A 16,948-nucleotide genomic window follows, 5' to 3' on the forward strand; every position below is an offset into this window, starting at 1 on the left:
TAGACTGAGATTCAACTATTAGGCAGGATGGGTCGTTTTCTCACTGTTCACATAACAGCAACTCTAATCTTGGTAGATAGTATTTTTAACCTTTCTTTCTTATCCTGCCCTCTCCCCCCAGTAAGAGTTATGATCATCACACTCCACTCGGTGCTTGTGAGGCAATGCCTGGAGAACTGTGTCCAGTTCTGGTCTCTGCAGTTCAAGACAGACACACGCAGACTGGGGAAGGTCTTCACAAGGAGCCACATGGAGAAGGCGAGGGGCAACGGGTACAAGTTGCATCAGGAGAGGTTTCATCTTGGTATAAGAAAGACAGTTGATACAGTGAGAACAATCACCCCAATTCTGGACTGTGATAGTAAAGCTTCACTGGATCACTTATTTAGAACAGTGGAAGATCTTTGCAGAGAAACTTTCTGTCTCTCTGTATTCAGCTCTGCCTGGGAAATTCCTCCACCGGGGCCCTCCCCATGAGCACTTTATCTTTACTGGGAGGACTGCTTGCTGTCAATACTTTGGCCTGTTTACAAGTGAGTGGGTAGAAAGACAATGAACTAATAGGATTAGTTTATCAATTAAAGATTGCCAATAAGAAAGCCTCAGTTGAGACTTGTCAGGATAGGAATAACCTGAGATGGTGACTTCATGGGTATAAATCATTCATCTTCTGGCAGAGGATGCCTGGCTTCCTTCAGCTGTGGTTGGAAATTACTAGCCAGAAAGTCTAGATCTAATTCAGATCTGGTTTGAACTGTGCCAGTTCTTGTGGTGCTGGAGGCTCTGATAAGGTATGGCCTAATCTTTTTGCCATAGTAGGAAGGATCTACATTCATAAGGGCCTGATCAAAAATCCACTACCTTTAGTGAGTTTTGAACTAACCTCTGAGGTCTCCAAGCCATTTCATACCTTGTCTCAGTTTAAATCTGTTTATCCAATGGATTTCAGAATATAAATTTACAAAGAGTATGAATGCTCTTACATCTATCCCCCTTCAGACCTAGTCAGTCAGCTGCTGGCAGAGACTTACTTTTGCTGGGTTTTCCCGGCTTTCTGCAAATAATCCAGGCTTATCCTTAAATAGCATAACTCTGTGTCAGAGCATTTTAAGATTTATTTTAGTATCTAATATTCCATGTGACTATCAAACAAAATAAAACATCCTTTAAAAAAAGTCTTTATACAAATCTAATTTTATTCCTCTCCAAAGAAGTAGCAGCTTCTGAACAAGTTTGATTTGTATTTCAAGTAAAATGTTATTCTTTTTAATCTGCTAAATGCTTGTAGTAACTCTGCATCACAAAAAAGAACCAGAAATGAATGCATTTCCTATCTCCCTTTGTAGCAGTGCACTTACTGCTTTAAGTCATCTGAACTGGTACGTTAATTGTATCTCTGACTATGGGGTCCTTAAATCCTTGCTAAGCTAAGTTCTGTCCCCTGTCATGTCTGGGCTTTGTCAGCAAACCAAGTTCCACTGCATCAGGGTTTTCCAGTGTGCCTGTGTGTATGAAAGTCACTATTCCTAGATTGCACTGAAGGCTGCAGCCACCCTTTGAGGCAGGATGTTGTCGTGGTTTAACCTCAGATGTTCTGTTTGTGGTTGCTTTCCTGCATGGATGTGCATGTACATGTGCACACTTTCATTTAGGTACCATGGCCAGCTTCAGTGTAGTGGCTGAGCTTGTTGTTGTCATGTTCTATCCGTTACCTTAACCTCAACCCATTTTTCATCCCATTAAGATGAGAGCCTTACACTGAGCAAGACTGGAGCTGTAAGTGGATTCACCCATTCTGAAGGGTCTTCATGACATTGGTGTGATGCATATCTACTGGAGAGAGCTTTTCCTGCTGCTGCACTTTGGCATCCAGTTCTTCTTTTCCTGTTCTCACCAATGGTGTTGCAGCTGAATTTGTATTTCAGTACCACAGAGAGGACACCATTCACATTGGAAGAGACTAGAAATGTCTCAGAGGAGAGATGAAAACACTTCATTGTGTGTCCTGGCTCGTGCGGTGATACGCATGGGGGTCTGATGTGTCAGTAGTTCCCTTCCCCTCACTTCCGTCTTAATTCCTAAGTCAGAGAAGGGGTGAAACCTCTTGTGGCCTTGTGAATAACCTGCTGTAGTGTTTCCAAATGCCTGGTGATGTATGCAAGTAAGGGCCTTTGTGTCAATGTTTGAACAAGCATACTTTTGTGGCCTGTAAGGAGAAGTTTGGTTGTACAGCCGGGAGCAAACAGACAGCGACCAGAGCACTGCGATTGTTGGCTAAATGAGAAGACTACAGATGCTTTATTCAGTGCCAGTGTTTTTTCAGCTGGTCACCTCCTGTCCTGGCTGCCTCTTGACATTTGACCACTGGCTGATAGTCCTGAAGATCTGCCTTTCTGTAGTGAGACCTCCCACAAGACTGCCACTCCTGAGAGAGGACCCACTTCAAACTGGCCCAAGGTGGGGAAGAATCACAAGCTAAAGTACAGATCCTGTGACAGGCTTGCAGTTGCTGCCTTTTGTAATGTTCTCTGTTCACTGTGGGTGCTCATTTCTAAACCCTTTTAGCCCTCTTGCATGGTGTAGCTTCATCAGGCATTAATTGCTTTGGAGCAGTTCTACCTCTGCAGAGGAGAATAAGGTACCTCTGCCTGGGAATAGATTGTTCCCTTTTGCTTGCCACAACCATTTATGTATTTGATGGTTGTGAGAGTATTGACTTACCTTTATGTAGGAAAGAGAGTATTGACTTACCTTTACATAGGAAAGTGCTGGCTGCATTTGTGAGCATCATTGCAGTGAAGATTCTTAATTTGGTCCAAATGGATTTAAAAGAATTTGTTAGTACTTTTTCAGATGAGTGATGTGCTTGGTCACTGACCTTGTAGGTGTAAGTTGTGTTCCTGTTTGTTTTAACAAAAGAGTTTTGCTGCCTGAACTGATCAACCAGGAAAGTGACAGAGAGGTGAGAGATGTTTGAGGGATTGCTGGCATAGTTAAAGGAAAAAGGAGAATATTATGAAGTACTTTGCTGGGTGCCTTGCTACTGCTTGTGGGTTGGCACATGGGTAACCTGAGTTGAAAGCAGGTTTCCTCCTCCTACAGTGGAGAGGATGAAAGTCTGAACTGCATTTTTAAGGCCACCTTGTTGCCTCAGATGTTGGTGATGACTTGAGGTTTAAAGCTGTGCTGGGAATACACAAGCCCTTTGGCAGGCACTTGTTATTTAGCAGAATTGCTGCATTTTGGGCTTGTGTACCCTGGCTGATGACACTAATCTCCATGTTAGGAGACAAAGTACCAGCTGTGCCTGATCCTATTTGTACTACTTTAGCCACATGGATGTTCAACCCATTTAATTTGGAAATATTTCTCTGCACTCATCAACAGCCACATGCAGGCAACTGAAATTGCCACATTTATTCTGACTTAGTTGTGAAAACGACAGATGCTACAATGCTGTAAAACATGGTGAAAGGGTTTTCTAGCTTTGGTTTTGTTTCTCATTTGAGAGTGTTTGATATATAAGCTATTAATGCTCATGAGTGAAGCTACTTTTCTTCAGCAAGGTCTGCTCCCATAAAGTCAAGTGAAGCTTCCATTGTGGAGAGGGACGACTGGTGCTGTTTATGCTTAGACAAAGGACTTGGAAACTGTACTGGGACTCAGGAAAGAGAAGAGTTGGTGCACATGTGACTCACAAATACACACAGATGTCTTGTATGATGGTTATTACTTTTTCTTAATAATGTGACTTTTGCCCCAGCCTGAATAATTCAAAAGAACAATACTGTTGTGTGCACACCTGAAGGTGTGTAACCTTCTCTGTCCTCTGGGCGTGTGGTGTGTGTGCTGCTTCCAGAGCAGACATTTTAATAGGATAAATGCAAAACCATCTGCCAAGTCTTGTGTGTCAAGCGCTAGCCTTGCACACTGCTTCTCCTCATGCCTGACCACATTCAGGGCTGTGGTGCAACAGTTCTGCAGCAAGATGCGAAAGCCTGGTTCCCAATCCTGGACACAGGGACCAGCTTGGGGTGCCTGGGGTCACTGATGGGGACAGGGATGGTGCCACCATGCTGCTTACCTGGGTCCCGGGACCCAAAGGACTCTGGTAATACAGGCAGTGCCTTGTCCCACAGCTGAAGGGCCATTCACATCACCTTTCTGAAACCTGAGGCTCTGCCATTGTCTGCATTAGGAAAGCTGGTACAGAGTGCTTAATGAAAAGCCTGGCATGACTAGGACATGAAGGACACACTGTAGCGTCTGGCAGAAAATGCTTGTGGAGAAGAGAGCTAGAGCCTGTGTTGAAACTGTTAATGCCCCCTTTAGTGCCTGCTTCATTGGGCCTTTGGGCTTTGTCTTAAGGTGTCACAGATTGCAGCTTTCTTTGTTTATCTCATGTTTAGTAATCCTTGATAGTGTCATGTTGGAGCAGTGGATGGGGCTGGAAGATCTCCAGACCTTCCAGCTTCAATTATTCTGTAATACAGATGGGCAGAGATGGCTGCAAAGACTTCCAGAAAGAGTAAATGAAGGAATATAGGAAGGGTCAGTCTTTCCTTACTAGAGATAGTTTTTGATGGCTTTGAAATGGAAATACTAAAAAAGGCTCATCAGTTCATTACTGAACACTCATGTAGTGCTTGCCTCTGCCTTGAGTTCAGTTTGTGAACAGAAGTATGGAGTTTCTTTGAATCAGATTTCAAATACACTAGAGCAGAGGAGCATTTTCTGGAATAGGTCTGTAAAATTGGCTTTGTTTTTTGTTATGTTTGGCATCTGTGCTTGCTGGGCCTTATGATGTAACCGAGTTGAGCTGCTCCTGGAAATTATTACTGCTTTTATTTTGGCTGCTGCCTCAAGCCCCGTGGACTAGTAAATGTTGGATGCTTGCATTTAACTGGAGCTAAGCAGAAATTTGTCAAAGCTTGGGTGCTTTCAGTTTAGAGCCTTTTGATTTTCTTTTATTAAACAATTATAGCTGGATTTGCCTTTTGGGGAGTCTTTGTTTATGGCATTCTAAGCTAACAAAGCCCAGCTAAGCTGAAGGATGGATTATCGAAAATCAAAGCTTGCTCTCCTAATAGGGACAATGGAATCCCGCCTGGTCCGAGCCTCGCCATGACACCTGGGAGGCCTCCACTCCAGTATGATAAAGTATTTTCTTTGAGAGAGGGTCAACAAAAGTTCACTTGTACAGAGAAGTTCTTTCTCTCAGTTAATGGGGCTCCCTGTTGCATGGTCCTGCAGTTGCTTAACATAAAAAGGATGGATTGTCAAAGAAATTACCTTTAAAGTTCCTCCCTGGCAAACTTATGTGAAAGGGCAGACCACGTGTTCTCTCCTGGCCAGACAGAGCAGTCCATGACCCAGCCAACCAAGCTATCATGCCCCTTTGCACTTTTGCAGTTTAAGATTTGTCAGCATTCGGATTTCAATCCCATGTTTTTGGGCAGGTGTCATTCTTTAGGCTTGTATTTTATAATAGAATCTCCAACCTAGGTTTCAGAGCAAGCCATTTAATATTTTTATGTTGTGGAAATGAAGGCATTTCCAGGCCTTTGGGGATTTTTCTAGTCCCAACACAGCAGATTTATAATTTAACATTAAATATTTTGTGGTTATCGTATCGTGTGTGAGATAGACTAGGTCCTTAAGGACTAAACACAAAATCAAAACATAGAAGCAGAGCCAGACTTGGCCAGGGGTTTTTTTTGGTGTGCATGTTATGTATGTGATATCCTGCACATGTAATTGATCCCGAGTCATAGCTGGGCCCAGACCCAACTGCAGACCTGCAGGGATTGTTCTTTCAGGTCCCTTTCTGACTTCGCTGACTCATTTTTCCCAGTAAAGGGAGAGATGGGAGTAGGGTGTGAGAAAGCCATTACATAAGGCCAACATCATCTGCTGGGAGAGATGGGCATGGGCTGTTTGGGCTTGCTTTGACTTGATTTTTCATAGAGGTGCTAGAATAAGACTTTGGAGATATTTAGTTATCTTTTAAAAATCACTTTGATTTTATATAGAAAGGAAAGGTGAGACTGTCAGCCCAGCGTTTCATTTGGGCTTTGGCTCTAGTGGAGCTACCCTGATTTTCTAATATTGGCATTATATTTGTGTAAATTAAGACCCCAATTAGAGCATTGTTACCAAGTCATTATTTTCATTATTAATTGATTTGATAAAATCTCCTCTAAGAAACATTCTGTGCCTCAGAAGAGGACAGTTTTCTATAGGAAACCGGTAGAACTTTGTTCCCATTTTGGACTCACTCAGTAAAGAGCATTGCAGTTCTGCTCTTAGATCCATGATGCTGATTTTGATAACAAAACTCAGATGAAGCATTAATTTCCAATGTTCAAAGAGGTAGATAGCATCCAGTAGAGTAGACATATAGCTTTTAAATTCATTTTGGTTTCGCTTTCTACCTAGTTTTCAGAGTGGGCCATTGCATGTTTTTATGCTACAGAAATGAGGCTATTTCTAGTGTTCAGGGCATTTTAGGATTCCAGCAAGAAGGTTTAGGACACAGCTGAGAGGAGGGCTTGACACAGGAACACTTGTAAGCAGTGCCTGCTAACTTGTGAGCCTGGTTTGTGATCAGTCCTGCAACAGGAATAGTTGCACGATTTATTTTGTGATATGAGCTCTAACAAAGATCTCCTGGAGCAGGGCACAGCTTGGGGTGGCACTATATTAGTAGGATGATTAATATTTTTTAAGTGGCCATTAGCTGGTATGTGGGAGGTGTGGGCAGCAGCAGAAACGCAAGTTGTGCTCTGGGATATGAGGCTGTGATGGCCCTTCTCTTCATACCCTTCACTAATACAGTTTAGGATAATTAACTATGTAAGTTAATAGCCTGTTTTCAAATCCTCTGAGATTACTTGGAGTCTTTCAGATCACATAAGTGGGCTTTAAGTCAGGCCTGTGTATTAAAGCCCTCATGCTTGAGTGTGGAATCAGCCCAGCTAAACCTTATACGTACCCCCCCTTATTTTTTTTTAATGTATAATATACCACTGCCATGACTACCATCAGGTTCTCCAGTGGCCAGTCATGTTTCCAATGACATGAACCAGGAGTGAGATTTCCCCACAGAAGCCCTGAATCTGGTACTACGTTGTGTCATGACAGACAATGAGAGAAAAGGGACATTAGTTCTGCATGTTTGCATTTGAACAGTGAGCACATCTTCACAAACCCTGTGTAGCTGAGGAGCTGTAGTCACGCAAGACAGCCACCTCCCTGCCAGATTAACTCTGGCTGGAAGGTCTTCTGATGGAGAAATGAAGCTGCTGGGATGAAATCCCAAGCAGAACCTTTGCTATTTTGTCACATTAAAGAATTTACATCTAATAAACGCAGGAGCCTTGGGCTGGAGGTACAATATCTGCTGTGACAGTTTTGGTCTTTCTTTTGGTTTTTTTTGAGCTTTCTCTCTAATTAGTTTATGTTCCAATAAATCCTTAATACAACAACTGCTTTAAACCCAATTGAAAATGAAACAAAAAGAGGAGTTTAAATGGCTCATGGCTTGCTCTGTATGGCTCCCAGGCATCCGAGCAATTCTGCTAACAAGTATCCTGTAACCTATTTGCAAAGGCCACTAGCAGATAATTATATTTGGTTAATTTACATACTTTCAGTTTCTAATCCTAATGAGTTCTCAACCAGCAGTCCCTGGGCAATATGTTGTCTTACCTCATTCTATTTGCCATCCCTACTGTGCAAGTTCTCTTCTTTTAATTTACAAAACAATGCTGTTAGGTTTGGTTCAGGGCTTTCCTATTTCAGTGCACATCTACACTGGGTGATTCCATGCCGACTGAAACCCTATTTGCAAATAAGTATTTTACATCTTTATAGATCTGGGAGCCATTCTGCAGTTAGGGAACCTGACCCCAGTTTGACACAGAGCCTATTTTCATTGCAAAGAATCAGGCTAAATTCTGCACCAACTAGTATCCAGGGCATCCTGGTGACATCTCTAGTTTGCTGAAGAGGGCAATGTGTTGGCCAGGGATGGAGACTGGGGTGTTGGTCTGTAATGGTGTCATGCTGCTACCACAGCAAAGGTGGAGTTGGGGTGTGGGGTAGTAGGAATGAGTAACAGCTGTGTGACAGCCTCTGGGAGCTTGTAAGGCTCTGGTAAAACATCTCAGGCTGCTTGGCAATTGCTTGTTCCCATTTTGTGTATTTAGGATTTAGGATCTCTCCCTGTGTACAGACTATTTTGGGATCAGTTATCAGCCAAGTCTGAGATTACACTCAGTCAAGTGGCTAAGGAAGAAGGGAATAGGAGAAGGACGGAAAAGATTTATACTTTCAGGTGAGCAACGCTCCGTTTTGCTCCTTCCCTTCAAACAACACTTAGAATGGGCCCTCCTGATGGAAGGAGCAGATCTGCCAGTGCTGATCCCTGCAGGAGCCTGAGTAGTTGGGACTGAAGTTGGGTGTCCCGCCAAGGACAATCCAGCACAGTGAGTCAGCATCTTACAGAGTCAGGCCCCTGTGCCCAGGCTGTGAGGATGGCTCTGTTGCTCTGCAGGGCTGTGCAGCACTTCATGGAGAGCACTGGGTTTCAACTAAAGCCTGTTGTAAGACTGGAGATGCAATCTCCACTGTTGCATGGAGATTTCTTGAGTGCCATGTCCTGTAGGCAACTGGAATAATTTCAGTTGTTACCTTTAAATCACTGGGGTATGTACTACAACACAATCTTTAGAAAAGCTGTTGGATGAAATATTTCCTCTCAGGCATCAAAGGCTGCTTTCTGGTCTGATTTATTTCACTGTAATGAGGTCAGCTTTGGACTAACATTATGGTAATTTCCAATGTTCCCTTGCAAGCAAAAGAAAGACCTCAAACCTCCTTTTACACCACCACATGAAGTACTTTGATGAAAAAGTGTGTGTGATAAGGTACCTGAGAATGGGAAAGGAAAAGCTGCAGTTTGCAAGCCTTTTGCCCAGATTTCCAGGAAAACTGATAGATTCTATGAACTGCTGCTAGTTAATAAATCATCAGGAGAGGGGTGATTTTTAACTGACCAAAATAACAACAAGTGTTTAGTGAGGAAAATCTCAAAGATGTGAAAATAATTCTTAGCCAATAATTTTATTTCAACATCTTAAAGATTGTGAATTTTATACTGTTGATGCTTTGGTGTAATTTCTGTACATTACACTTGAGTTCATAAATACATTTCTGCTGTTACACACATGTATGCAAAGCTTGGCACTTAAGAACTGATGCCTAAAGGAAACATTACCTGTGAAGTTATTCCAAAGCAGCCTGTTTTTGTGAGGAGCACCTTGATGATAATTCTTTCTCCTTAGAGCATTTAAAATCTTACTCTAGTATTTCCAGGTGGACTAAAGATGGCTTAACTGTCTTTTCATGCCTGATTGTGATTCGACACTAATCATAGCTGTGCCTGTGCATCTGAACTTTAGGAGAGGCAGTATCTGGCAGTGGCTCTCACACCTGCAATTAGGATGAACAGAACATGAACTCAGAGTAAAGCAGATTTAAGCTGCAGACAGCAAGTGTCTTCGGTTGAAGAGTCAGAGTGCTGTGAAAATCATGTGTTTTTCCTACTGTATCACTCGTGATGATAATGGCTGGTAGCATGTCAGATGAAATCCTGGCTCTAGCACAGTCAACATAAAATCTTTCATAGACTATAGCAGGACTAGTACTTTATCCCAAAGGAAAATATCATCTGAAGATAAATTTACAGAGGCTTATTGACAGGAGTGTCAGATTTCAAGGGGCACTGGCAATTTATAGGGCTGAAGATACACTTTTGGGTAGTAATTTTTAGCTGGGTTTTAAATACCACTAAGAAACCACAAACCAAAGCAGAACAGGAGAGTAGAAGTCTTATTTCTTTCTCACAGGTCATCTTAAATGCCTTGTGAGTTGAAGATACGCATTGCTTGATTCTACTTTTGATATTCCTTGTACTTCTCTCTTGCCTCTTACTTCCATCCCTCCTTCCCTCTAGAAAACCTCAATCCAAATTCCCCACAAAGCCATGATGCAGAGTATTCCATCAGGTTTGTCTCTGAGAGGCTGTCCAGGCATTTCTGCAGCACAGGAGCGATGCTTGAGGAAAGAACACTCTTATGTGGTGAAACCAGAGAGGAGTCAAAAGAATTTAAACTAGTTTGAAATACAAAACAATAATTTATTTGACTTCATTTTACTTGTTAACGTTTATAGCTAATGATGATTTCATGGAACTGCTTTTATAATTCAATACATTCAAATCTATAAAGCAAACAGTTACTACCATGGGCTTTTCAAATTCCACAAACTGTCTTATAGAAACAAATGAGCTGTACATGCACATCTTTTCCATAGGTTGCAACATTTGCAAACATGCTTTAAACTCCTTTAAAGCTGCAGGATAGTGTCCTCTGCGCCAGGCTTTTCAGATGAAACCTACAGACTGTCTTCAGAAACCTTAAAAAGAAAACTGTTTAAATGTTGAGCATAACTCTAAAAACTGCTGTTTGATAAATGTTAAATATTACAAGAGAATGACTCTAATTCTGAGTTTAAACCATCAGCTAAATATTGATAAACAGCACTCTGTGTAGAAGTGAACAACAGCAAAAGAATAGCACAAAATATGGTTTCACAAAAAATACATATGTGCAGTTGCCCCTGTGGGTTTTTTGCAAACTTTTAGGTAAAGAAAAGCATGGGTACCTTTTAATATGAATATAGTCTAAGCAAATTACCTGTGTAAGTATGGTTAATACATTTCTGATATTTAAACACTTCATGTAAAAGGTAACAAGTAAAAAAGTACAATCAGTATTCCAAAAAGCACTGCTAATATTGCCATTGATGGACATGGGCAAGCTTCCTCTCCACTTTATAATGGAGATCCTGGCACCCACAGTTGTAGAGTTCAGTATTTGAACTATAAACTCGATGACTGTATCTTATATACAAAACTCTTGCCACATTGAACGAGGCATTGATTTCTACCCCAATGGTAGTGTTTTATGTACATAACTTAGCAATGGTGATTATACAGTAGTCACTGACAGGAAGGAATTGTACACCCGTGTGCCGTCTGGTGACTTAGTGCCATGGGTTAGCAGTTCCTGGATTGTCATCCAATTGTCAAAAATTTTTTTATTTCTTTTCTTCATCATTTTTTTGTGGCTCAGTTCAATGATATTCATCTCTTTCTTTTCTTCTGCACCTTGCTGTTCCTTTAAACAATCTAACCTGCTCTGCATCATAAACTCGCGCCTCTTCCTCTGCTCCTTTGCTTTCACTAAATGCTGCTTCCGCTCTTCCTTACTCCAGTAACGGCCCATCTTCATTTCACTTATGGCATCATCATCGGTGGTCATACCACTGCGCTCCTCCTTAATCTTTATGGCACGTTCTCTCAGCAGCCTGTCCCTCACTGGCCTCTTTGTAATGTAGCGTGTCCCATCGCTTCTGACCTTGACTTTCCACTCCATCCTTGGTTCACTCTGGCTTGAATTAAAGTCTTTGCACATACTCACCAGACTCATTTGGCTCTGTGCATACTCCACTGCGGATTTCTGTTGGATCAGCTGCATGTAGCTCTGATAATGCTGTGCATGGGCAGGAATATGAGCATGCTTATATGGTGAGTGATGGTATGGGGAGACATAGGAACCAGAAGGTTTCTGACTGTGAGTAGGGCTTTTGCTTCCATCACTGGCTTTTCTCTCCTTGCTTTCCAGCTGCTTCCCAAGGTCGGGGTCTTTCACAGAGGCATGGCATTTACCAGTGCTGGATTCATGACTTTCTGAGCTAGCAAATAAATTCTTTTGGGAGGCATTATATGCGACTGCCCCCTCATTACCTTGACAGTTAATGCCTTCTGCAGTTCTGCGCAGCGAATTGTCAGGGGAGATCTCCAGCGTGAGTGGTGTGCTGCGGCAGCTTTCGCCTGTGTTATAGGCACTCGAGCTATCCTTGTCAGACTTCTCGGGGAGCTCTGTAATGTCTGAGAGCTCGTGCCTGCGAACATCGATGCTTGTGTTATAGTTGCGGAACCCGCTGTTATGTAACATCCAGGGCTCCCGGTACTGATCCTTCAGCTGCTGCATTTTATGAGCTCTCACAATATTCAGGCACTCCAGCTCGATATTGCGCAGCTCCTCGTTCAGCATCTCCAGCTCTCTGTCAACACTTTCTTGGTCGCTTTTGCTCATATCCAGAGTGCTGTTGTGGTAATACAGGCTGTAAGGGTTGGCAGACTTCACCTGGCACTTCAGTTCCAGCAGTTCCCGGAATCGCTCACATTCATCCACAGGGATGCCAAGGAAGTCGACGTCTGTGCAGTCGGCTGAGATAAATGACTCGTTGCTGAACTGCATATCGCCGCTTCCCAGGGTGTCATGACTGTACATCAGCTTCTTCTGGCTGCCTAAAGTGTTGGAGGAGGTGGTGTGATCATCTGCGTTGTTCTCCTGCTCGGAGCTCTCGTCGTTACGAGTGCTGTCGTCTGTGCGCCCCACACCGCTGTCTTTCTCGTGCTGGTTAGATAAAATAGTGGCTGTATCTGTGGTACCTCCATCCTCCTCATGCTTCTTCTAACAGCAAAAATGAAAAGACAGAGAAATTATTGCAAGGACATGAAATATTTCAGGGTGTTTATTTTTCAATCATTTTCTTAATCTTTGTTACACTTTCTGCATCTTTGCTTTTACTTGTGTGGAAAGAATACTATTAAGAACTTTTAGAAATGGTGACCAAACCCACGGCCTGCTGTGGATGTCTTCTCAGAAGAACCTGAGGTCTGCTTTTCAGCAGTTATATAGCAACAGTGGTAGAAGTCACATTTCCAAAATGTTTCTTCTCCCACTTAGAAGCGCAAAAGTATCCGGTTTACTGCAGTGCCAAGAGAATATGGCTCTTCAAAACATGCAGATGCCACAGAGGATACAGTTTTAGAAAACTGTAGCCAAAACCAGTAAAACTATTAATGAACTTTTATGATTGAATGAATTGTGGCAGAACAATGGGGAATAGAAGCCCATATCTGTGGCCCTGTATATGAACTTTGCTATGTAAAACCTTCGTCTTTGCCTTACTCCCCATACCTAGACCTTACTTGAGTCATCTGCTTGAGTCCTCCATTTCGATTTTAAGGTTTCGGGAGGCAGGGTGTTTTCAGTATGTGCATGCCTATCAGATAGGGGATTTTATGTGTTAGCTCTCTGACTGCTCTATCTACCGTACATGTAGCTTATACTGTCAGTGATCACAGACAGAATGGTGGATTTCTAACTGTGACCATTGCTGTTAGAGGCAAAAGTGAAAAAAAGGTAACATTTTAAAACCTTCTGGTCCCCAGGATGAGGTTTGGGGCAGTCATGTAATATCTTGACTTTATAGAAAGCCCTTTTGCCTTCATCGTCATTTGAGACACCAAGTGTATTCAGTCAAGTTCAGTGCTGGAATATGGAGTGCAATGTGAAATTCTGACATCGCTGCACAACAGAGTGGCAGTACCTGCTGGAGCATGCTGGCAGTAAATTGCATTGCCTGGTGGTGCTGTTCCTCTAACATGTCCATGTGCAAGTCATCCAGAAAATCATTTCTGTCATCATCCATCCATCCTTCATCCAGCTATGTGAAAAGGGAGGGAAAAACCAAACCAAATGTTGTCAAAAGAATGAAGACTGACTTAAATTACATTCCTTCTTGTGGAAAGTGATTGAGAAATCTCAGGGGATTCCTTCCTGTGACAGTGCTGCCATTTCCTGAGAAGGAGCGCACATCTCCTGTGTTAAGTGCGGGTACTGACTGTCCTACCTCCCTCCGCAGCCACTTTCATCTCCAGCAGCATGGTTTTATCTTCAACAGATATAAAACAAACCCAGTCTTTTCATCCATGGAAACAATTCTAAGAGTTGGGGCTGTTCTGGTTTGTGCATGACTTGATTAGAACGTACTCCCGAGCCCAAAGCCTGAGCACACCACGTGCGAGGTGGCATCAAGGGCCAAAGGGAAAAATGCTGGCTAGGGGTCTGTGAGACTTTACTCCCAGCTTCAGTCATCCCCAAGGGGAAGATCGGAAACATCCAAACTGACAGGATAGCCGTGAGCCTGATCTTGCATCTCCAGGTGTATTGGCAAGGATTGCTCTCCCAGCAGAAGCAGCAGAGTCAGATCAAAGAACACTGCTCATGGCTGTTTGTTCAACATCTTTGTTGTGCTAATTCCTGCTCTACAAAGGGATCTGGTTCAACCTTTTATTACAGCTGAGGATGCTTCTTGACTGTATTTAACTGCATTAAGAGATGGTGTATAAAGGGCTAAATAGTAGGTGTTTTAATGAATGGATAATCAATAGCTATAGGAATTAAGAGTTCAGTATGTTCTTCAAAGCCATGGCTTGAAACCATCCATAATACCTTGCACTGATGTTTGTAATAGCATTGCAGCATATATAAATCACCAAACATCTTATAAATTGAACTTGAAAATATAGATGTAAGTATCATGACTGCTGAATTCCATTATTTTAGATCACGTATATGTCCAGTCAAACTGTGTAATATAGTTTTGGGTAGATCTGGTAGATTTAAGTAGATTAAAATTCTTCAAAAGAACTGCTTTCTACAAAACAGCAAATCTTTTGATGAAGACTCAAGAGAGGGTTTTTTTGTAGTTCCTACTGTACCTGAAGTTCTGGTCTTGCAACAAGCAAAGAGATATTCTTGCTCTCTTCACTGGTGAGAAGTGCCACTGCTTCTTCTCGGTTCTGTACCTCTATGCCATTGATCTTTAAAGAAAAGAGCAACACAATGAAATCTTTTCATAAGGATACTTAAATCTGCTGTGATGGATCTACAGAGTGGCATGGCTGGACAGATCCCAGTGCTGTGTGGGACAGGCACACACTATGTTCACGTCTCCAGCACATAAGTGTTGGGTAAGTGTGTTGGCTTGGACATGAGAAGCTGTTCCACACCTCTGCATGTGATGTGCAGAGCTTTGTTACAAGGAGAGAAACTGGAGAAGCACAGTTAGGCAGGAGCAGAATCGTAACAGCAGGTCTGGTGGGTGGGAAGGACAGGAGCATCCTAGTGTGGGACAGGTGAGGTTGAGGTTGTGCATGCTGCTGCCAGAGACTGGATGGGATGTGGACCTCTACTCATGTTAGTGTCTATGCAGGGTTCTGACAAAGCCCCTGTGGTGTAGGATTGTTGCACTTGGAAGACAACTCATGCCTGCATACAGAACTGGGCATTCTGCCTCCTGTGCAAGTACTAACAACCCTGTTAGTGCTGGCCAGGACTATCAAAGTCTGACTGGGATATGGCAGAGGAAAGGGAAATACCCTCATATAATTAAAAGGAAGTACATGTACCAGTCAAAAGGGAATAATTTGTAGAAATTATGCCAAAATAAAGACATTGCAGCAGGTTGCAGTGTGTTAGCAGATTCCAACCATTTACACATGTACCTGAATAATGCGATCCCCTTCTCGGAGTCGACCGTCTTTTGCAGCAATACTGTTGGGATCAATCTACAAAATAAAGAGAGCTGTGAGTGCTTTGGAGGTTTGAGAACTCAGTATTTACTTCCTGATGTAAACCCAGTAATGGTAATATAACTGATACAGCAAGCTAGTGTGTCTGTTGCTGCTGCTATATCTATAGTGTTATGTCCCACTTAGTGATTATGGGACTTACTCTTGCTTGTGTCAGACAAAGTGAAGTGCCAGTTAAAATGATGAAGTCAAACCCATTTCTTCCTGATATGTGTCTTCAGAGAATGTAAGTTTATCATGTTTGCATGATACTGAGTTACCTCATAATTTAACTTTTTGCTTTACAACACAGTGCTCTGATTAGAACCACTTTTTGCATACAAAACAGGAAGGATTATATCTTAAGTGATGCATTTTAATGGCAGATTTTAGATTTAGTTATTAGTTTCTTCCCCCAAACTGCTGTTACTAATTTGAAATGGATCTGCATGCTAAAAAGATTATGTATAAAATGCTACTTATTGCATGAAAGAGAGCAGAGAGAGAAAAAAGGGCCCCAAATCTTTGCAAATAGAAGTACGGGGTGATGATTTTCTTCTTTATTTTATGTTGTTTCTGAGATAGAGAATAAAAATTAAAGGGGGAATATATATGTTTTCAAAATATTTTGAAAACATCATCTGAAACTGAATGCTGAGACTGTGTTAGGGGAAAAATGAACACTAAATGCTAACAGAACGAAGTTTGGCTCAGTGGATGCAGGATCTCACTCCGTTTGGAGGAAAGGAAAAATAATTAGATTTCTTCCAATTACTGCATTCTGACCGCTTTTCACACATGGTACAAACAGAGGATGAATGTCTTAAATGTCCAACACTGCAATTTTAAAAACAAATTGTATCTTATGGAAATCAGCTCAATCTTACCTCACTCACATAAATACCCATGTCATCTTCATCATCTGTTCTGTAACATACAGTAAGGCCAAGCTTGTCCTGGCTGTTCACTCGATGTAAATCTACTTCCTGAGGTTTAAAAAAAAAGAAAGAAAAAGGGAAAGCAAACCCACTGTCAGTGAGACACTGGTGACTGATGGGAAGCAATTTTTCAAATACAATGAATATATTTTGCTTAAGTGATATAGTGGATCTCTTTTCATTTCACTTGTAGACGAGGTTAACTTACTGAGCAAAACGTGATTATATGCAAACAATCAATACCTGGGGCATTTTTGACCCTTCAATCAATATGAAGTCATTTTGAAAACAGACCTCTTATTGATCTTAAAGAAGAAAAATTGCCTATATTTCATGTAGTGGTAAGACTTCAAACACTAAAATACTTATAAAGTATGATTTCAATATTTGCCACAGCTGAGATATATATTTCCTTATAAGCAGGGAAATTTTCTGGCTTTTTAGAGAAATACATAAT

General features: G+C 41.9%; 1 protein-coding gene across 2 annotated transcripts in view; it reads right to left on the minus strand.

The window, feature by feature from the left end:
- Positions 1 to 11,054: 11,054 nt before the first annotated feature.
- Positions 11,055 to 16,948, minus strand: part of PDZRN3 (PDZ domain containing ring finger 3) — a gene marked incomplete at both ends in the record, with an annotated part of 143,998 nt that continues 138,104 nt past the window's right edge. For both annotated transcript variants that reach the window (XM_080625340.1, XM_080625341.1), the window contains 5 exons: positions 11,055 to 12,605; positions 13,528 to 13,644; positions 14,702 to 14,803; positions 15,488 to 15,550; positions 16,441 to 16,539. In XM_080625340.1, coding sequence (XP_080481466.1) covers positions 11,055 to 12,605; positions 13,528 to 13,644; positions 14,702 to 14,803; positions 15,488 to 15,550; positions 16,441 to 16,539 — 1,932 coding nt within the window. The remainder of the gene's footprint in view (positions 12,606 to 13,527; positions 13,645 to 14,701; positions 14,804 to 15,487; positions 15,551 to 16,440; positions 16,540 to 16,948) is intronic.

The sequence above is a fragment of the Psittacula echo genome (genome assembly GCF_963264785.1).
Source record: "Psittacula echo genome assembly, chromosome: 9".
Classification (NCBI taxonomy): Eukaryota; Metazoa; Chordata; class Aves; order Psittaciformes; family Psittacidae; genus Psittacula; species Psittacula echo.